At 35.1% G+C, this 23,550-nt stretch overlaps 1 protein-coding gene across 2 annotated transcripts in view; it reads left to right on the top strand.

Annotated features, from left to right (window-relative positions):
- Positions 1 to 23,550, top strand: part of LOC105986289 (chromosome unknown open reading frame, human C10orf107) — a 102,966-nt gene that overhangs the window by 19,387 nt on the left and 60,029 nt on the right. For both annotated transcript variants that reach the window (XM_013017115.1, XM_013017116.1), the window contains exons 3-5: positions 287 to 456; positions 7,604 to 7,751; positions 13,119 to 13,191. In XM_013017115.1, coding sequence (XP_012872569.1) covers positions 287 to 456; positions 7,604 to 7,751; positions 13,119 to 13,191 — 391 coding nt within the window. The remainder of the gene's footprint in view (positions 1 to 286; positions 457 to 7,603; positions 7,752 to 13,118; positions 13,192 to 23,550) is intronic.

Here is a 23,550-nt window from a genome sequence, read left to right on the forward strand (position 1 = left end):
AGAAAACTTTCAAAATTAAAAGGACTATATAAACAGAAAAAAATATTGAACTTCAGAGGCAACAAAACACTGTTCTGAAAACAGAAGAAGGCAGAAGAGAAGAATAGAATAGAATTTATAATGTTACTCTCTTTGTCTCATCAGTTTGAGCTTATGGCTTCTGATATAAATGAATATTTTTAGATTCTGGGTATTACATAGTTTTCATTCAAATTTTTTTTCAAAAGATAGAAATTATTCTGATTTAGTATATAGGAATTAATCTAGGTTTTTCTTTTTGTTACAGAAAACTGCGAACATTCTTGAATTTCAAAAATATTCATACTCACTTAAAGGATGCCATTCTACTAGATTATTATGTGTCTGGATTCTTGTGGGCTAAAGAAATGGACTTCTCTATTCTTCAAAATTCAAAATTTATGAATTTACTAAATATGGTGCTTCATAATCTCAGTAGTGAGTACACTAGTTTTCTCTTTTTTCAAGAAAAAAAATTATACTAGTTTTCTTTTTTTAAGAGAAGGAAATTATATTCTATAGTTCTAATTAATGTTCTTAAGCAAAAGATCGTGGATTAATTATAATTCCTTCAATGAAAATTATGGTTTTTATCTCATTATATCAGGGATATAACTCATATCTTCAGTGAGTTGTAAATACTCAAATAATACTTAGCAAGATTAATGGTCTCTTAAAAATCAATTTGTCAAAGATATGCTAATTTCATTAAAAAGTTTTATCAGTGCTACTCACCTTCCAAATATGTGAAGACTGTGATATTTTTGGCAACTTTTCTGTGTATCTAAATTCCTCTGAAATCAGAAGTTTTTCAGTTGGTATTTATGCTATCCTAAAATGGAATACTATACAGCTCAATAAGTAAAAGAAGGAGGAAGTTTTCTAAGTATTATGTAGAAAATTATGTGCTGTTATTATTAAGTTGAGCAAATAGAAGAATTCTGTGATTTATAAAAGAGACAAAAATGTGAATTTTTGTTATATATATATATATATATATATATATATATCACAAGAGGAAAGCTGGAAGATTAGAGAAAGAAACTAATAATCAAAACTTCCTTTGGAGAATGATAGTGAGAACTGGACACATGGACAAGAGAGTTCATGGAGTATTTCCTGAAATATCTGTATTTGTATTTTTTAGAAGCTTAAAACTATCACCAACACAAAAATTTAAATTAAAAATATTATATGGAAGTCCTAAGATGTGTAACTTCTTCTATTTTTAAACTAGAAAGAGACTAAAGAAAAACAAATTTTATGAACCTCACATTCCAATTCTGAGAAAATATTTCCATTTTCAACTTTCCCTATCTTAAAAATGGACTCAAGAATATACCTTTTAGGTAATTCTTTATATTATTGGTATTAGTTCCAAAGTGAAACTTGAGCAAATGAAAATACACATGTAAAAAAAATGCCTTTCTTTCTTTTCTTGTTTCTGGTAGGAAAAAGAAATTTCCAGCCTTTAAACTTAATAAGATTATTAACACCATCAGTAAAGAATACATTTGGGGTTCTCACCCCCCACCCCCAGTTAAGCACAGTGTAAGCTTAATGGTGCCACTAAGTACGTCTAGTATTTCTTCCATTGCCCTAGATTTCATTCAGGTAACCTGAGTAGTTAAGTGATGTAATCTTTTTATATTTTAATCATGTCAGTGAGTGCAGTTTTTAAAAAAGGAGAAATTTCAGTTGGATAAGTGAGGTGATAACTTTCCTAATTTTTAAAGCGATTAGCAATTGAAAGGCATTAGGCAGAGAGAAACCGTTTTCAAGAGTCAGTTATTTTTCAACATAAGGAGTCTTATAAATGAAATTTGGATTTGAGAAGTAAAATTTCACCTAGAATTAAAATCAATTGTCTAAGAATTCCTTTTTCTCTCTATCTTCAATTAATACAAGTCTGTTTATAAAACAACACAGATTTTCCATTCATTTAAGAATTTCATTTACTCAACAAATTTTTTTCATCTCTAAAGTTACTTGCAACTATCAAAAATAAAGTTTATTGAGGGAGATGCACAATTAAATTCCATATGGGGTGATGTAGAAAAGCACAGTTATTGTGCAACATTCCAATGCCATACATACAAATTCTGTGCAGGGAAAATATAAGTAGAAGGAAATCTCAGCTGAACAAACTACAAATTGTAGTTTGTGTTCATTGTATCTTTCTGAACATTTTACTTACTATCATTTAATGAGTCTTTGGCATTCAGGACAAGGAATGTACATCCTAGAGAAAAAGAGTAGAATGCAGAAGTGGCTAGGTCAAACAAGGTATAGTCTCATAGCTTATTTTCTTTCTATTTCTCTATTCCCATTCAACCTGTTCCCTTACAGGAAGTTGAAAGTTTACTAATGGTTTCCTAATAGGATTGACACAGAGCATAAAGTTCCTCAGAGCCCTTACCCAGTTCCCCAGCGGGTAGTCACCTCTCTAAACAACCAGTCTAGTCTTGGTTTTTGTTATAAAAGGACCCTCTGGACACCCCATTTACTTGAATTCATTTTCAGAGAGTGTAAGTGTGGATTACAAATAATATTTTTTCCTGCCACTAGTGAAAACAAGTGTAATATAACAAAATAAAAAGACAATATAAGTTAATACTTTTATGATTGGCAATATATTTTTATCTATTTCTTTTCTAGCAGGACTGTTGCCACAGAAGGTAGTTTGGAATGTTTGGTGGTGTTTGCTTGGAGCTGTCAGGGAATAGATTACAGAGCTGTTGGTTTTGCATCATGATGGTGAAGCTACCTTCTCATACACTCAGCTCTTGCATGCCTGAGTAGGCACACACTTTTTGTTTTTACAATTTGCAATTGAACATGTTGCATTTTTCACGTGTCTGTTTATGTGTACAGTACATCTTGTTCTGAGTCACCTCTTCCATCATTCCCCTCCCTCTTTCCTACCTGTCCTCCCACCAGTCATATCAAGTTTCCCATTTCCTTCTTTACATATATACTTTGAGTATTGTGATTATAGTTAACCATTGTTCCCTTTTCCATGCATCATCCCTCCTTCCAGTAACTCCACCTAGTCAAAACATATTTCAGTTACTTGATACTCATTTTGTTAAACTGTCTGGCTAATTGTTCAGAGCTTTACAGCATGGAGTTTCACTCATATACTATACTTTAGTCAACTTGATCATGTATGTATGCAGATACCCTGTGTGTTTTTCTGAAAGCTGTATTTTGGGTCTGTGATCCAGGTCTGAGAGAGAACATGGGCCTGGCTTAATTCAATTAATGTGATTTGTTTTCCTAGATCCATCCATTTCTACACAAATAATATAGTTCTCCTCCTCCTCCTCCTCCTCCTCTTCTTCTTCTTCTTCTCCTTCATCTTCTCCTTCTCCTCCTCCTCCTCCTTCTTCTTTGTTGTTAGTTGTGGGGCCTGAACTGTGGGCCTGGGCACTGTCCCTCTGCTCTTCAGCTCAAGACAAGCACTCTACCACTTGAGCCACAGCACCACTTCCAGCTTTTTCTGCTTATGTAGTGTTGAGGAATCGAACCCAGGGCCTCATGCTTGCAGGCAAGCACTCTACCTCACTGAGCCACCTTCCCAGCCCAGTTTTCTTCTTTTTGATGGCTGAATAAAATTCCACTCTGTGTGTGTGTGTGTGTGTGACATCTTCTGTATTCATTTGGCCATTGTATGGCATGACATCTGGGCTGTTTCCATAACTTGACTCCTGTAAATAGTGATATAAAGAAGATAGGTGTGTGGGTGACATTATTACATCCTGTCTGGCAATTTTTGGATAATAAAAAAAGAGTAATATTGATGGATCATAGTGTAGTTCTATTTTTTTTATAAATCTCACACTGATTGCACTAATACCCACAAATAGACTATTAGAGTCCTTTCCCTGAGTCCTCACCAGCATTTCTTATTGTTTGTATTCTGATGATGGCCATTCTGACTGAAGTTAGATATATTTTTATATATCTTCATTGTAAAGGTGATGAACTGGGGGGTTACAGTTACATAAATAAGTTAATAAGTACATTTCTTTTAAAACACTGTTACCCCATCCCTCATATTCTCCCACTTATGCCCCCATTCCCTTCTTCCCCAAGTTTTATACTTCATTTCCAATATAGTATCAAGTGACACCATGTTACTTCATCATTTGTCCTGCTATTTCTGTGATTTCCCTTCCATGAATCAGATAAACTTATATACAAGACAAAGGGTACAGAAAACTAACACAGAAAAAAATAGAAATAACTGTATATAGGACATAATAAGAACCTCTTATTTCCAATTCTTGGAGTTCATGTTGATACACTTCATTATATACAGTTCTATACACTTAGCAACTGATCTCCTGTTAAGACTATCAAAGACATTCTGTTTATAACAAATGAGGGAACCCATGCACCCTATTTTTCTTTGGGCCTGGCTTACTTCGCTTAATATATTTTTTCCAGGTCTTTCCTTTTTCTTATGAATGAGGTGATGTCATTCTTTCTGCTGGAAGCGTAGAATTCCATTGTGTATATATACCACATCTTCTTGATCCATTCATCTACTGAGGACCATCTGGGTTAGTTGCATATCTTAGCTGTGGTAAATAATGCTGCAATGAACCTGATTGTGCTGGTAGCTTTTGTATGGCCTTGTTTGTGATCATTTGGGTAAATGCCCAGGAATGGGATTGCTGGAGAATAAGGAAGCTCTATTTTTAGTCTTTTGAGGAACCTTCATACTGCTTTCAGAATCAATTCCACATAGATCAAAGACCTTGAGGTAAAAGCAGATACCCTGAAGGTATTACAAAAAGGAATAGGGCAAACACTAGGGCTTGTTGGCTCAGGTTGAAACTTTCTTAATAAAGCCCCAGAAACACAACAAATCAAAGAAAGGTTGCATAAATGGGATTGCATTAAACTGCAGAGCTTCTGCATGGCAAAGGACATAGCTAGCAAGATAAATAGAAAGCCCACTAGCTTTCTTCAGATCTTCACTAACCATACAACAGACAAGGGCCTCATACCTAAAATATACTTAGAGCTCAAAAAATTAAATCCCCCAAAACAAATCAGTAAAGAAACAACCACCCCATGAGCAAGTGGCCTAAAAACTTAGAGAGACTTCTCTGAAGTGGAAAGAAGAATGGCCAATAGATACATATAAAAATGCTCAACATCTTTGGCCATAAAAATGCAAATCAAAACAACATTGAGATTCCACCTCACCCCAGTTAGAATGGCCATTATCAAGAACCGTAATAACAGAAGCTGGTGAGGATGTGGCCAAAAGGGAACACTACTACACTGTTGGTGCTAGTGTAAATTTGTTCAGCCACTCTTGAGTGAGGTATATTATTTTGATTTACATTTCCTGTATAGCCATGGATGTTGTGCATATTTTCATGTAGTAGCTGACCATTTGAATTTCTTCTGTGAAATCTATTTAACTTATTTACTCATTTATTGACTGGGTTATTGATTCTTTGGAGTTAGTCTTTAAGCTCCTTTTGTATATTCTAGTTATTAGACACTTGACAGATGTTCTTCTGACAGAGATCTTCTCTCATCTGGTCAGCTGTCCTTTTCGCTTAGTGACAATATCTTTCATTGTGCAGAAACTCTATAATTAAAGGACCTCTGTATTTAAAACTTTAAAACCTTGAATAAAAAAAAATCAAAGAAGACATGAGAATATGGAAAATCCTCCATGATCTTGCACGGGTAGAATCAATATCATGAAAATGTCAATACTGCCGAAAGCAGTCTACAAATTTAATGTGATACTCATCAAAACTCCAATATCATCCCTCACAAAGTTAAAAAAGACAATCTTAAAATTCATATGGAGGGTGGGAAGGGGAAACAATGAGGAGGCAACAATGCTTGATAAGAAATGTATTCGTTATCTTGCCCATGTAATTGTAACTCCTCTGTATGGTATTCTCACAATAAAAAAAAATTCATATGGAAACACAAAAAGACTCAAATAGTCAAAGAAATACTGAAGGGGAATTAACGCTGGTGGTTTTATAACACTATACCCCAATTTATATTATAAAGCCATAATAACAGAAACAGCTTGGAAAGGGTCCTGGGGGGATAAAAAAAAACAGAAAACAAAAACCCTTAAGACCAATAGGACAACTAGAAGACCTAGAAATAAACCTGGCTTTTGCCAAAGGAGCCCCAAATGTACATTGGAAAAAGGATAGCCTCTTCAATAAATGGTGCTGGAGAAACAGACCTCCACACTCACAAAATGAAACTGGACTCCTGTTTCTAGCCCTGTACCAGTATCAATGCAAAGTGAATCAAAGACATTAATGTAAAACCTGAAACCTTGAAACTACAAGAAGAGTAAGTGAAACAAATACTAACACTCGCTGGCATAGGCAGAAATTTCCTGAATAGAATTCTAGAGGCTCAGCAAATAGAGTTGACAAACAGTATTTCATTAGGCACACATCTAAGAAACATCATGAATTCTAAGTCTGTAGTTGTGAAAAGGAAAAGATACCTTGATGCTTTACATAGAAAGCCATATTTCTGTTGAAAAATCTGATGGTCCAAATTCCCACATTAATGAGAAGCCACAACCAGTTGTTAGTGACAGAACCACTTTCTATATATTCTCTTTCTAGGATCATTTTTTAAAATCTTTAGTTTTAGCATCATCTTATATGGTCAAATGCGCATAGCTTTTGACCTGTTCTGCTTTTCCTAGACATATACTAGTTATTGCAAATAAGGGAAACCATGGGACCTGTGTTTCTTTGGGCCTGGCTTAGTTCACTTAATATAAGTGAAATTTAATGTAAGTGAACCCCAAGATAGGGACACAAGAAATTTGGTCTTTCTTGCTGGTTTTTTAAAATGTACTTATAATGTACTATGTGATTTTTTTGTCTCTTTTGTATGTTCTTCGCCCATGGTATAACCCCTATTTTCATTGTACTTCATTTTGGTTCCCTGCATCTTGTGCATACATTTTTTCTAATTTGGGGAGAGGAAGGGAAATAACAGAATGCTGAAATATAGGTTGACCCATTGTAACAATGAGATGTACAATGCACTATGTTGAAAATGAATTTTTTACAACTTCGATGGTGGGGGGAGAGGGTGGGAGGAGTTGGGGAGGTAGGGAGAGAAGGGATGGTAGGGGAAAAACAAAGGAGGGGGTAACACTGGTCAATAGGAAATGTACCTTACTCATGTAACTGTAACGCCTCTGTACAGTATCTTTACAATAAAAAGTATATATTAAAAAATCTTTCAATTTTAAAGTTAGCTCTAGATAAATTTTGTGTTACTTTTTGCCTCTTAAAATAGAAACATATATTCTTCACACGGTCAAATAGCATTATAATAATTTCCAGTTGTTGGGTGGGTGTGTCTGATGGTACTGTATACTTTTATACAGAATATAATTATTAATTTATTATCAAGATAAACAAGATTTGTTTACCATCTGTCTTCAAAAAATGCTAACTAAACAAAATAAATTTTGTCACATTTAGTATGTCTTGGATTATTTTACTCCCAAAACATTGATTGAAATAATACTTAGGTTTTTCCTGTGTTTGTATTTTAGCACAACGTATGTCCTTAAAGGAAAACATAAAGTGGCTTGGGGAAGTTATGGCTGAACTTGGACCACACCCTGCTGTTTCAGAAAATGAGCAGTGGAATACTTTTGATGTGAAACAAGCCAATGCTATTATTGATTATTTCAAAACCAGGTATGGACTTTTTTCAGTAGCCTTCCTTTCATGTCTTCTAGAAAATGCATATAATATGAAAATAATTTTTTCTTATCAAAGTCAGATTTTAAAAAGTTTATGTGGTCATTAATCCAAATATAAAGGTCATATTCAAATCTTCCATTGTTTTGGATAATGTATTCTTAGAAATTTTTTTGTGCTTCCTTAACTAGCCACTAAAATGACACCTTAAACTTTATACAACCAAATTTAGTTATCTTCTATTTGTTTCTACCTTTCTAGTCAATTAATACCTATTCATGGATCTACCTCTTCCAGTGTTTCTGTGCATAAGATACACATAAATAGAACCAGGTATATTTGTGTCTGTCTCATCAAAGTCAGGAATTGGAAACTTGCTGACTGAAATGAAAACTGCTATAGCTATAGTCAATGGCTATATTTTTACTATTTACCACTATTATTTATTTTAAAATTCTGAATATTGAAAACTAATTATTTTCTTATATTGACAGAAGTGATGTTCAAAAATGTATGATTATATACTTAAAATTCTATTTTACAATGTACATTTGAATTATTGAGACAAAACATAGGATTGTTCCCCCCTTTCTTACCCTCAAGTTATATAGTTCAACCTTTATATAATGTACAGTGACCACATTTGCTAAGAGAGTCATGATGAAAATGTTTTATCAATACTCATTAGTTAATATGAATGGTCAGTCTCATGTTCATTAAGCATTAACAGTTATAACTTTTAATTTAGTAATAAAATACTGTCTTCCAAAAAATTAAGTAAAGTAAAAATGTCTTATTTTGATGAACATAATTTCATCTAAAATTGTAATAAACTCCTATACTTTCTGTTTTATCTATAATTAATGATACCTCATTAATAAAATTACTCTTTCTGATTAAGCTGATGTAATTAGGTTTGGTCTTTCCAACGACCAAACTTCACATCTTGAAGGGCAGCATTCATTTCCACTTAAACGTTTTATTTAAGTGCTTTGTATCAGAAATTGAAGAGATTTATATATTTTCTCAAGTTTTATTGCCTAGCTTAAAATATTTTGTACTTTTGACCGTTAAATCCATTACAAGTCCCTCTTTCTACTTAGAAAATGATGGTGGAGAGAGGGAAAGTTTTATTACAGTGATTCTTCATTGAACTAAGGAATTTGTCTTTCTATATAGTCTGTCACCAAGTCCTCATTAGAGTCACGTCTCTCTACAACAGGACATTTTTTACAGTTTTCAAAAATAGGTAAAAAATCTTTTGCCTAACTAAAAATTTCTGCACAGTATTTTCTTTCTTCTTTCACCGTATATTTCAGTTTTTTTCCAATGTTACAAATTAACATTCTAAACTAAACACTGTCAAATAATCTCTTAGACATTCCCTTGATTTGTTTGGCAATGATCCCATTTTCAATCTGGAAAGCTTTCTAAATATTAGTGTGTGAAATATGATAAAGCTTTTATGCTAGTTTCAGGCATGAATTAATAATGGTGTGTGATTATGTTGTATATTGGCATTTGACATAATGTGATTTCTTAATTTAAAAACATAGTCCTAATGAATGACTCACTAAAAGTCACAGGAGTTTTTATATCAATTAGAGCGAAGCAGGGTCTTTGAAGGTGGAGGGGGGAAATGGAGAACTGAGTGAGGACCTTTGACCTTCAAGTTTTTCTGCCCTTTGGAGTTTGAGACTCACTGGACAAGAGAGTTCTGTGCCCTATTCATTTGTATTACCATCCTTCTTTGCCTTGTCCCTCTGTTTAAACACACAAGCTTGCTATTGTGGAACACATTTTTATAGCGGACCTAGTAGTAAACCACAGCAGCAAAATCCACATCAGCACCATAGTGACCACATCCTGACTAAAGGATGGCCTAGCCTTCCTCTGTCCGCTATCCTCTCTCTCTAGGCAAAGATTCATCAATGTATTTCTTCACAGTTTGTCTCAAAACCTGGTTAAGTGAAGAGGAGAGTCAGTCTTAGTGACATTTAAATCCTAGCTAGGGTATCCTCATACACCAACAAGCTATAATCCTGCATAATTCCCCCCAAAAGAAATATTTAAGAGATTAGCCTAAAACATAAACCACAGCCAATTCAACATTGCTAAGTCTTCATTTTGTGATTTCAAAGCAATTATGCATACTGCTAATACAAAAAGAAAAACTCAGTGAGGTGACAGGAAATGAACTTTTCTACATATCTCTTCAGGGTCTCTCATAGGTCCACAAAAGTAAGCTTAGTAAATTATATAATACATTCATTTTGAAGAGTATACAGTGGCAGTTGTTTTCTGTTATGGTTTTTGGACTTTTTTGGGGGGGTGCTGGTGCTAGAGTGTGAACTCATGAACTTGGGGCCCTGGACTTGCACTAAAATAAATTATGCTTAAAGCTAGTGTTCTTTCATTTGAGCCTTGTCTCCAGTTCTAGCATTTTGTGGTTAATTGGAAAAAAAAAGAATCACTTGAATTTCTCTTCCTTTCTGGCTCCAAACCTGGAGTCTCAGATCTCAGCTTCCTTGAGTAGCTAGGATTAAAAGCATGAATTACCAGTGCCTGGCTATACAGCAGTTTTATAGAAATGAATGGACCTTGGATATAAAAAATATGCTTCCCTTTAACCTGATATTATCTTCTGCCAGCCACTGAAAGCCTTATTGAATTTAAAGAAAGTATTTTCTAGAATATGTTACCATAGCACATGAAATATAACAATAAAATTACAAGGGATGCTTTTAATAGTCTAAATTGTATGTTCTAGGATTTTTCTGTGATTTGAAAAACTAATGTCACAACTATCGTCCTTGTATTACTATAAGTATTGCTATAGATGATTTGAGCAATATATACATTTGTACATACTCTACAATGCATTCAATTGTAAAGACCAGATGTTACAACTAGACATTATGTTGTTTTGTAATATAAACACATCACATATGCACATTGGTCCGTGCACTTTCATTGTGTACTATTCTGTGGCCTGGCAATCAGGCATGTGCCCAATATGAAGAAATCAACCCTGCCCCTCTGCATATATATATATATATGTATATGTATATGTATATATATGTATACATATAAGTATATATGTATACATATATATGTATATACTTCATGAAGTCAGATTTTGTCATCTGTTTCTGTTACATCTCCTTCAGTTTACAACTAGTATTACTTACTTGACAAAATAATCTAGAAGCATGAGTCAGCCAGAAGGCTACAGAGAGTTTAAGTGTACTTGCACAGATGAAATGTTACTTTGTTTTCATGTAAGACTACCCAACACCTCCTTAGGAAAAGTGGAGGGTGAAACAGGAAAAGGGAAGCTGTTTGACCTGCCTTTGGGAAAGTGCCACCTCAAGTTCCTCCCCTGGTACACCCACCCAGTCCTGCCTACTCTAACCACCATATTCAAGTCCTGGATGTTATTTTTTATTGTGTAATATCACCCTAGTACAAGAGATCCTAACTCCTATATGCAATGAGGGAAATAAGGTTGAAAGATTATGACACTCCATTAAAAAATGTACAAATTAAGCTCTGTGTGTCTCAGCATGGCGAAAGGGAAATATTCTTGTTTTTGAAAATGACAAGCCATTTTCAAAATATAGTCATTAATTTATTTTTCTTTTTTGACGGTGCTGAGATTTTAACTCAGGGACTCACACTTGCTAGGGAGGTGATCTACACTGGACCATTCCCCCAGCCATTTTCTGCTTTAGTTATGTTTTGGATTAGGTCTTACCTTTCTGCCTAGGGCTAGCTCCAAGACAGTGCTCCCTCCGTTTAGCTGGGATTATAGATGTGCACCACTAAGTCCAGTTTATTGAGACAGGGGTTTTCTTTTTTTTAATATGTTTTTATTGTAAAAATGCTGTACAGAGGGGTTACAGTTAGATGAGCAAAGTAATAAGGACATTTCCTATCAAGCATTGTTACCTCCTCCTTTGTTTTTCTCCTACCATCCCTTTCCTTTTGCCCAGGTTGGACTTAAACCCTGCTCTTCCCAATATTTGCCTCCTAAATCACTGGGTTTACAGGTATGAGCCACCATACCTAGCCCTAGTCTATAATTTTTCTACTGAAAATTGGTTATTGCTAGTGTAATATCATGACAGTGTAATGTCATGACGTCTGAATTAGTTTTGCTTCAATGAAGTATCAACTTCATTAATTTTAATGTATCTTTCTATCCATCAAATCAAAGTGATAAAAAAGCTGTTACTTTCATGAATGTTAATAATTCAAGTGTATAGGGTTAAAGAAAAACATGACTGAGTCCACACACCCTTCACTTTTAATGGGTTGTGTTAGTAGTGAGATCAACTGCTAATATAACTCAAAGGGACACAGCTGCCTGAGGATTTTTTCATTGATTTCAAATGAATTGAAACTTTGATCCATTACAGCATTCAGGAGAAGCCATTATTATACATGCTCTGTAGCTACATTTTGCAAATGTTAATTTCTCAGTTATATTAAAATCAATTTTCTTAAATAGCAAAAGGCACCAGAGTGAAAGAGAAACCACTAAGACAATTTTTTTTGTTCTTGGGTGTTTTGCTATATTATGAGTCTATTAATTTTCCCAACCAGCAGGAAGAGAATTAGAAAAATTCAAATATTATCACAAACAGGATATTAGCAATCAGCCCTTCAGTGAAATTTTAACTTTCAGTGATACATTGCTGAGCTTTTAAACTTACTGGAAGTATTTATTTTCAGGAATTCCTATCCTTTGGCTCTCAGTAGTTTGTATTCATTGGCCACCTGATTTTCAGGAAGTCAGGAAAGGAGCCATCTTAAATCTATTCCACTCCGTGTGTGACAGAATATTCTCCAGGATAATCGGACATCTTCTAAATGAGTTCCAGGTCATATTGCATCATTTTTGTTATTTGAAATTAACTTAATCCTAAAACAATTTGGATACTTAAGGAGAAGTAATTGATGCAGAATCAGATTATAGAATTCAATGCCATTCATACCAGAAGAAACTATTCCAGTTTGGAGGGGGAAAATCTAGCAAATAATGTGAAATTTTATGCCATAGGGATGATGCATTATAGGTCTTAGGCCAGAAAATTTTAAGTTGTTATCTACTTGCTTCTTTATTTCAGAACTGTCTGAGCATCACAAATGGGTGATTATTCCAGATACCAGGTTATATATTATCAATGTCTCCTAAGTTCTGAATTAATTATTGGAGGAATAAAGAAGTTGGTTAATTATGTATTCCTATTTATAATGTCTATAGCTTGGTCAGTATGAACTTTAATAAATGCCTTTATGCCTTTTCTTTTTTTCCTGAAATAAATGCATGATGATTTGCATGTTTATTTTGTATTTCAGTTTATTTCAACACTACAAGCTCTATGAGTTTTTGTTTTTCTCTCCAAGAGAAGAAATCGTGATTGGAACCGAGGTAAGTAATTTATCTAGACGAAACCAATTAAGCCGAATCACTTAATGCACGCCGATCAGCATCTGGGTATTTTAACTGCTCAAAGCAACTTCTTGTGGAGATTACTCAAGTGTTAATGTAACCAACTAGTCGTTTGCAAAAGAATGATTATATAAAGTGAGCTTTGGATTAAGAAAATAAGCTGTCTTTTGGCATTAGAAGCATTGTTAATCACGTGTACTTTAAGAATTTATGGATTATTTAACAAAGCGCAATAGAATGGGGTTTGTATGTCTTCATATAAATAAAATCAGGGAAAATGAGATAAATTAATTCAGTTAAATATCTTCTCATTTCCCATTTATTTTCAGCCTACTCATTTTTAAGAGCTAATCAAATCCCGCTTCTTCACAGAAGCAAATCTACCTTAATTGCAACCGTATCTCAAACAAAAGGGTGGAACAAACCCTGAAATCACAGCCTATGATTTTATTTCAGTTAGTTTCTTCTTGCTGAAACGTGGCTACTGTAAAGGTGCCAGCAAAGACGTTATACAATATGCACTGTTATATAATTTTCTAATTGCTTCCCATGGCCCAATTGAGTCCGTGCAACAGTAATTTTCCTGAAGACAGGGATCAGCTGTTGTCCTTCTTTGATGTGTGACAGCCTAACGCATCAAACAGGACACAATAAACCCCTCATACTAAATAACATATTAATTGGCAGTTCACAGAACAGAAGTCCTGCAATAAATGGGCTACCTCTAGAGATACTTTTAAACACTTCCCGGATAATCACGTATTTGTAATTACTGGGGATGAATCCTGAGTAGAACAACACATTAAGGAGACTTAAAAGGTCCTGTGGGTTCTCAGTCACTGTGAGAGGCATCATTGCCTCTTCAAAGTGTCAGGACAGCAACCATCACCATCAGAAACGATGGAGTGGGAGGTTACTCACATTGACTTCAGATCTTTCTTGGTATTAAGCAGGAGTGGCATGTTACATGGAATGTGACAGCTATTCTATCTTCCTAAATGTGCTGTTATTCTGGAACATATAAATTGCTTACTTTAAGAAAAACAACCCTGATGGGGCTGGGAAGGTGGCTCAGTGGTAGAGCGCTTGCCTTGCATGCCTGAGGCCCTGGGTTCGATTCCTCAGCACCCCATAAGAAAGAAGAAAAAAGCTGGAAGTGGCGCTGTGGCTCAAGTGGTAGAGCACTAGCCTGGAGCTGAAGAGTTGAGGGACAGCGCCCAGGCCCAGAGTTCAGGCCCCAGGACCAGACCCCCCCCAAAAAAAAAAAACAACCCTGAGTTCTCTTATCCTACCTTCCAATCCCAAGTACTTGCAAAAATTCAGACATCTTACACTTGAGTTCCAGGAAAATGTTTAACCTTTCTGCTTTTGACTTTGTTCAGTTTTTTTTATAATCCCCTCATGACATGGTTAAATTAGACATCGCTTGAGAAAGTTTCACCACAAAAAATTTTTATTTCAGAATTACATTACAGTAATGTATGGAAATAATTATTAGTTTGGAATATAAGTTCATCTCATGTGTTCATTGTAACTCTGGGGAAGTATAGTGGCTTGAACAGAAGCATAAGTGTTGTAGTCATGGAGAAAAATTTCTACACTATTGCTTTGTTAATGAAACAAGCATGGCTTTCTTCTATATTATAAGGGCATTGGGTGACATTTATGCTTGTGAGAAGATAAATTTATGAACTAAACAGATTGGCTTCTCTATTTTTTGTTGCTTCCTGTGTCTTCCCTAAGTTGACCAGAGTTATAAAAAAAATTGAAGGAAAGGATACTGGGTCTACAAGAGTTAGATCTCTTATAGAATTTTAATGGATTATAACCACATTTATTGTATAACAGTATTTTTATGGCATTTTGGATCTGTCTGAAATATTTTCCTAGTGCAAAAATCTGTTTTGTAAGTTAACAGTCTATCATAGAGAAAGGCTGAGCTCAACCCTCTAATGTGTGATGATTCGTGCTGATCTCAGTGTCTGGGTCCAAATAAGGGCCACATGGCAACCATATGAATACTTCTGAATTGAGAATCATTCAGACAAGCATTCGATTTAGATAACTTCAATGAGATTTAGTATCTTTCTTAATTGTAGAGGGATCATTGGAACAAAAGAAATAAGGTAAGCCCTCTATAGGAGCATCAGTTCATAAATCAAAACAGAATGATGACGTGGAAGGTCACTGTTTGTCAACCCTTAATAAACCAGTGGAACTAACAGAACTCAACATTGGTGTTCAATGTCTGAGGAATACAAGAAGACAGAAACAAAGCAGTATTTGCATCTTAATACAATTATACAAAACCATTTATTGCCCTTGCTCAACATTTGGACTGGTGAATCTCCTGAAAATATGGAAGACAAGAAAATGTTAATGATACCACAGAAGTGTAATTAGCAACCGAGGAATCATAATAGATGTGGAATCTTAGCCGGGGCCGGTGGCTCTCGCCTGTAATCCTAGCTACTCAGGAGACTGAGATCTGAGTATCATGGTTCAAAGCCAGCCTGGGCAGGAAAGTCCGTGAGACTCTTATCCCTAATAAACCACTAGAAAACAGGAAGTGCACTGTGGCTCTAGCGGTAAAGTGCTCGCCTTGAGCTGAAGAGCTGAGGGACAGTGCTCAGGTCCAGAGTTCACACCCCATGACTGTCCAAAAAAAAAAAAAAAGATGTGGAATCTTCAACAAATAAATTGCAAGGAAATCTTAAAAAAATGTAAGAGAGGAACTTATAGATTAAAATATATTGAATCCAGTTTTAACAAAGGTATCATTTTTGGAACATAGTTTGGATAGGGACTGGGTACATATCCCAAAGTTTCATGATCTCCAGTATTATGATGTGGGAGCTTAGGGGATCCTTTAAAAGGTGGGTTAGGGCATTAGAAAGGTTTGTAGAAAGCTAGTCTCTCTCTGGCTTCCGGTTTCTGGATATGACCTCATTCTTTCATATATACTCCAGCCATTAGAATGCAATCCACAATCTCATCATTGCAGGCACCTTGCCCTGAAATCTACAAAACCATGTGCTATATACAGGTCTTATAAAGTCAGCCTGCTTTAGAATTTTTTTGTAGTAAAGAAAAGCAGACAAATATGCCATTCTTCAGATAGCCAAATAAAGCACCCTACAAACACAAAAGAGACATGTTATGGCCAGGCACATATGAATACTACCTGTAGATTTGACTGTGAACCTATATCAATTCTAGAAACTTGTGAATATGTTATCTTACATGCCAAAATGACCTGTGAAGATTTGATTGGCAAGGAATCTTGCCAACAAATCTCCTGAATGTTCCAGGACTTTTCCAGTATTTGATTCTTAGTGTTGATTCTTCTTAAAGATGAAGTTTAGAATTAAATTAAATGCTCATGTGGTTTTTGTAATCCATGGCATACACAATTCCACAAATCAGTTGAGACAGTTGGCTTACTATCTAACAAGTTAGATATCTACCTTATACCAAATTTTATTATGATCCATTTGCTCTAATAGTGGACATAGCCCATAATGGGCTATGTTTGGTCCAACCTTTAAAAGAAGAACACTTTTTAGGGTATTAAAAATCTTCAGTACTTGAGAATTTAGCTGACAAGGCTCAAAAAATTATGAATCCAAGAGGTAGGTCCAACATTTAGAAATGCATTCTTAGATTCATTCATAGCAGCTTAATAAAAGTGACAGATTCGGAAGCTAAAAAGTAAAGATTTGGTAGACATGTGGAGAAACTGAAAAGGGAGAAGATGTAGTTTATCCCAAAAGTTGAGTACTACCCTATAAGGAACCCTATTTTATAAATTCAGCCCTTATATAGACTAGATTTCAACTTCAAATTGTCTGGGTTCCTGCTTTATTTACATTAGCTGTGTGTAGTCTTAACCTCCATTAAAGTAAAACAAAATTGTTCTGCACTCCAGATTGTATCTATATTTTTTCATAACCAGTTCTTGTCACACAAAAAAATCACCATGCACACTCCCAAGCACGGTGATGGCTAGAGTTGGTAAGAACAACATTATCTAGATTTTTAAGAAGACAAAGACTGAACAGATTAAAAAGAAAAAAAGGTGAACTCTCAGTACATGAAGTTACTTTCCAAATATATTGCTGCCACATTTAAATTTTAACTGTAAGTGAGGTTTAGCTGAAAGTCATTTATGAAGTAAAAGTCTGATGTTGTGTGGTAACATCTCAAATTTTCCCTAGGAAAATAAAATTGATATCATGAATTATGCATCTAGATATCACATTTTAAAATATTGACTGAGTTTAATTTCACTAAAGTGACATCAAATCTTAGATCATGTACACTTTCAAAGGTTATATTATTATTAGCCGGGTGCCGGTGGCTCACGCCTGTAATCCTTGCTACTCAGGAGGCTGAGATATGAGGATCACGGTTCAAAGACAGCCCAGGCAGAAAAGTCCATGAGGCTCTTATCTCCAATAAACCACTAGAAAACTGGAAGTTGTGCTGTGGCTCAAGCGGTAGAGTGCTTGCTTGCCTTGAGCTGAAAAGCACAGGGACAGTGCCCAAGCCCAGAGTTCAAGCCTCACGACCAACAAAAAAAAAAAAAAAGGTTATATTATTATACAAATGTATCTAAGCACAGGCACACACACACACTTGTATATTTGCATTCAGAAATTTGATATCTCATAAAACAGTCTATTTTAATACAGTAATTTCTTTTCACTACAAAATGTTATAGATAGGTGTAGTTTTATTTCGAATCACTCCAGCCAGTATGCTGAATGTGCTGCAGAGCTTCATTCAATAGATGAACTCCCTTGCACACCTCCAGGAGGCAGCCTTCATGGTGTTGTCTGTATCACTATGGCGCTAGTCATTGTGTAGACTGAGAAGATTTGGGTGAAAGATCTGTACAGTACCAGGGTCTAATTATTATTAACATGACAGACTTAGAAAGATATTTAAAGAGAATCATAAATATACCTAAGTGGTTACTTTGCCTAGAGTCATACTTTTGGCAACCTTTCATAACCCAAAATAATACCACTTAAAGTCAGCAAATACAGGAAATTCAGACGTCTCTAAAAACCAGTGGATGTCAACTGTGTAACATTTCACATTCTGAAAACACACAAAATAAAGAAAACCATTTTTCCCCTTTCATTTCAAAACCCACACGGATCATGGGCGTTAATGACTCCACACTTAAAAAATTATAAGGTCTCAAAGGAAAAATAACCAGATAGAAACATCACTTTTTTTTCTTTAAATGATAAAGTTATGGCTTTCTGACTAAACAAAATGTGAATGTTATACAAACAAGCCTTTTAAAGAAAAACAGACAGGGGGAAAAAAGGCACAGCATGTCTGATCAAATTTTGGAAAGTAAGAAGTAACTGAAGTACAGCTGCATAGATGCCCTTTTCCTCTTCACGTCACCCTTGAGATGTTCTTATCAAAATAAGCTAAAGTTATCCAGATAATGCTTTTAATCTTGCAAAAGGCTTTCGTCTTGTTGGATGATCCTATTAGCAAACTGCTGGAAGGGGAAAATCCTAGAGCACATAATTTGTAGTTTGACCTGCTCACATTGGGTGTTGCTAAAGGAAATCAATCAGAAGTTGTTGTGTTAAAATAACTCTATCATCTCTACCTGGCATGTGTGACTAACTGATGTTAGAATCTATCATTTGAAGAAAATGGTTGAAGCTTCAGTATACAATTTATCAAACTTCACTCTAGTCCTTTCTCTCCAAAGCAGAAAAAAATAATCATGTTTTCCTAAATATAAATCTTTTAAGAGAAATCCAAGGGATCTGTCTCCAGCAAAACAATTGACAAATGGTAGGAGCATGATTTAAAGATAGCTTCCACCACTGATCACATGACACCTCAGCCCACCCTGTCAGTCAAGTGTTTCTGTCTGTGTTCACTAGTTTCAATCTCAACTCCTCAGTGACCCATTCCTTGCTGAACTAAGTTGTTCTTTTTACAAGTATAGCTTTCCTACTGACTTTTGCCTGGAAGTAAAAATTCTTTCCTACTTCCTCAAATGCTCCCTTTGCCAATCCCAAGCCAATATTTTTTTCAAAGCTCAGTCAGACCCTTCTTGAAGAGGAAAATAAAAGGGAGAGATGAATACAGGGGGTGAAATTCCACTTAGGTTACTTTTCATGCTTTCAGCATAAAATACCCTTCTCAAGAGTATTGTCATCATGTCCTCTCTTAGAAATTGCTTTCCAGTTACAGATCTACATTTCATGAAACTAATTATACTGATCCACGATATCAGATTAGCTACTGTTTCTCTTGTTTTTCTCAACATGGGAACTATTTACACTCAATTAGTGTTCAATAATTTTCTACTAGATTAAGTAATATAAGGGAAGGAAAGTTTTATGTTAGTTCTAATTGTAGAACATTGTGTTTGCAAAATATTATTGGGATCTAGATTGAAATCCTAAGTCAGTCTTTCAAGTTCTCAATTATTAAGTCTATTACCAAGAAATTAAAAGCTGCCACTAGATGAAAATGTGTTTATTCTACTTGTTTTTAATTATGAAAAATTTGTTTTATGTACCTTGGGAAATGTCTAAATATAATTCATTATAACTGAAGGCTCTAATATTAATTAATATTTACTATGTATTTCAAAATCATACTCTAAAAATCAGTATAATTGTCAGAGAAATAATATGTCCTAATAATCTATATAATATTATCTTAAAAATTAATATGATAGCGGGCACCAATGGCTCATGTGTAAAATCCTAGCTACACACACAGGATGCTGAGATCCGAGGATTGTGGTTCGAAGCCAGCCCAGGCAGAAAAGTCCCCATGAGACTCTTTTCTCCAATTAACCACTCAAAAACATGGAAAGTGGCACTGTGTCTCACAGTGTTATAGCCTTGAGCCCAAAGAGGCTCAGGGGCAGCACCCAGGCCCTGAGCTCAAGCCCCACAACCAACAGAAAAAAGTCAATATGCTATAGGTTATTACGCTAAAGGAAAAACTAATAAAGCATATTTATAAGTGAACATATGTAAACAGCCAATAAACACATGCAAAGTGTTTATTGAATGAAAATTAAATTGAGATGACCAAATTCTCTAGAGCTTATATGATAGAATACTATCTTGTGAGGCTCTTTTCTGGGAGCATATAAATTGTTAATGTTTCCAGAAAACAAATTTTTCAAAATACATAGAATTTTAGAATGTGTTTATCATTGGAAATATGTATTAAGATACTAGGCAGAGATGTGAGTGAATATGTTTGCTTATAATAGCAAAAGAACACGGGATAGTGCCTAAACATCTGTCATTAGAAAGAAGTTTAAAATTTGTGGCACCGTTTTATAATTGTCATCAATAAAAAATAAAATTACCCAAACCCAGTGGCAGTGGCTCACACTTGGAACCAGAGCTGCTGAGTGTCTGACAATGGGAAGATCAAGGTCAACGGCTAACCCAGAGGAGTTTGGGAGACTTCTGCTCAGCCAATAGCTGGGTATGGCATGCATCTGTCATCCCAAACTATGCAGGAAGCTGAGATTCGTTCACCTGTGACTCCAGGAAAACCTGGGCAGTAAAGTACACGAGACTCCATTTCAATGGAGGAAAGCTGGGGGTGATAGCTTGTGCCTGTCACCACACCAACTCTCAGCACAAGTCCCTGAAGCAGGAAGTCTAAGATAGAGGGATCATGGTCTAGGCACACTCATGGGAAGGAAGTGAAATCCTATCTTAAACATGACCAACAAAAAACAGCCGGAAGCATGGCTCAACACTAGAGTGATTACCTAGCAAGCGCAAGGCACTGAGTTCAAAACCCCAGTAGAGTCAAAAAGAAACACTTGTGTAGTGCTGTATTTAAAGTGGGATATGGACTGTTATTCATAACATAATGATTATGTGAATTACAACAAGCTAATAAATGTCCAATTGTGACTGAAGTATGTAGTTCTGTATTACACTTAGGCACATATACATAGAGAGTCAATCCTGAAGGACAGATATTGAAGTGTCAGTAGTAGTTATGGATGTTGATATTTGATCAGAGAAGCTTTGATTTTTTTCTTTGCAATTGTCTATATGTCCTTAAATTATTTTAAACAGTCATCATGTAGCTGTTTATTAAGAGTACATGCTTAAACTATCAAAATCTTCCCTTTCCTTTCATTATTCACCATTATTTTTAAATAAGTTTTTTATTGTGAAAATACTGTACAGAGGGGTTACAGTTACATGAGCAAGGTAATGAGTACATCACCATTATTTATTTTTCTTTTTTCCTATTTAACTTTACAAGATTGCATAACATTATGAATGTCTGCTTTATTTTGAAGACATGCAGTTCATGTTTATGTGATTAGGCACATGGTTTTTCCTTACAACTAAAGAGGTTCTATTGCAAATGAAGATTTAATAGGTACTTGAGGATAAACATCTTATTGTCTGTAAGTCATATAAATCACTAAACATTGTCCAGGTGACAATAATTACACCTAGAAAACAAAGTCCTCAGCCATAGGGACTCACAGTCAATACATGGCAGGATGTAGAGGTTATGCACGTGCTTTTTCAAAAGCCAACATGTCTCCATTCTATGAATAAACACCCACAAAAACCCATTAATAATCCAAGCTCAAGTTTAAAGAGAAAGCAATCTTCTTAGCCTTTTGTAGGATGTCCAGACATGCCTAAGGTAGAATGTGTCATGCTTACCAGCCCACATTTTAAAAGAGACAGTTAAATGTTTAGAGAAAAGTGAACTGAATTCTCCAGGACCAGATGCCTTTAAAGAAGAAAAGATTCAGAGTCAATATAATAACTGTCTTCTAATCTAAAGAACTGGCAAGACAAAAAAGAGATTTGTCTTATCTGAAAAACTCCCACATGGCAGACCAGACACAAGTGGATCATGTACTAGAGGATCTTGACTAAATAAATGCAGTCACTTTCTAAATAATGATGTAGTACACAGACATAGAGGGGTACAATAAACGACATATGAAGCAGAAGGTCAAGCTTCTCTCTTTCTCCCTTCCCTACCACCACCTCTCAGCACAGGTCTTGACGAACAGAAATTACTTAAATGAAGTAGTGGTAATATATTCTATTTCCATTAAATAAATGAAGTAGTGGTAATATATTCTATTTCCATTAAATATGGAACTATTTAATATGATTCTTGTTGAAAAATATTTTATTTTACCATTGAAAACACTGAATGGAAATCTGGTTAGATGATCTATAAATATGTGACCATCAATCCCACATTTTCTTAGGATTTTTCTTGGATTTTCAAAACCTCCAGTTTAAACAATCTTGTCTTCATCTCATGAGTTCACATCCAAATGTCCTTCATATTAGTAAAATCCAAATTTCTTGAGGAGCCAGTATTCCTCTGGATGGCAGAACTAATAGAAAAAAAAAGTGATTCCTTCCTACCAGCTGGAAATCATGTTGGACTGCTAGAGTTGGAAGGTCAAGAGAAAAGCACATTTATAACTAGGAAGCCATCTACCATGAATATGTAGCTGGATCTAACTCTTGGTGAATGCATGTTAACAAATATAATCAAATGTAATTTGACCAAGACTCTAGGGTGGCATATTTCTATTGATTACTTTCTTTAGAGAGACTGCTGTCACCGTTGTGTTTTGTTGGACTCATGTACCAGTTTCCATAGTGTTCAAGTTTGATTAGTAAGCCACCCTTAAGGCTGGGTGAGTGTTTGACAGATGGGCTGAGAATTCTCAAATAAGTATGCATTGTGCAGAAAGCATGCAAGTGAAGAGTCAATCAAGAGAGAATAAACATGCTTAGAAAGAGGCCACCTTATTGGTATTCTGAGTACAGATTTGGGTAACTTTCTATGCAAATTATGCAGCTGTGTGGACACTATTGACTGTATAGGAGTGAAGCAGGGCCCGGGGGTGGGGGGACCAACAAAGTTCTCTGTAGCAAAATATCTGTGTGCTCCATCAAGACAAATACAACAAAGTTCTCTGTAGCAAGATATCTGTGTGCTCCATCAAGACAAATAAAAGTGTAGCTGAAATACAGAGGCTTCGGGGGTTTTGGGTCCGTGTCTTTGACAGTTCATTCTGTTTGCCTTGAAGTGCTAAGGACCACAGCAGAAATGGCAAGTTTAAACTAACAATTTAATGACACATCTAAACCTCCTTGAAAAAGTCAGCAAGATAAACCCCAATCCAGTAGACAGAAAGAAATAATCAAAATTAAATCAGAATTAAATGAATTAGAATCCAAAAAAAACTATAGAAAGAATCAACAAAACAAAGAGTTGGTTCTTCGAAAAACTTAACAAAATTGACAGACCCTT

Source organism: Dipodomys ordii, unplaced genomic scaffold, assembly GCF_000151885.1.
Source record: "Dipodomys ordii isolate 6190 unplaced genomic scaffold, Dord_2.0 Scaffold34, whole genome shotgun sequence".
Lineage (NCBI taxonomy): Eukaryota > Metazoa > Chordata > Mammalia > Rodentia > Heteromyidae > Dipodomys > Dipodomys ordii.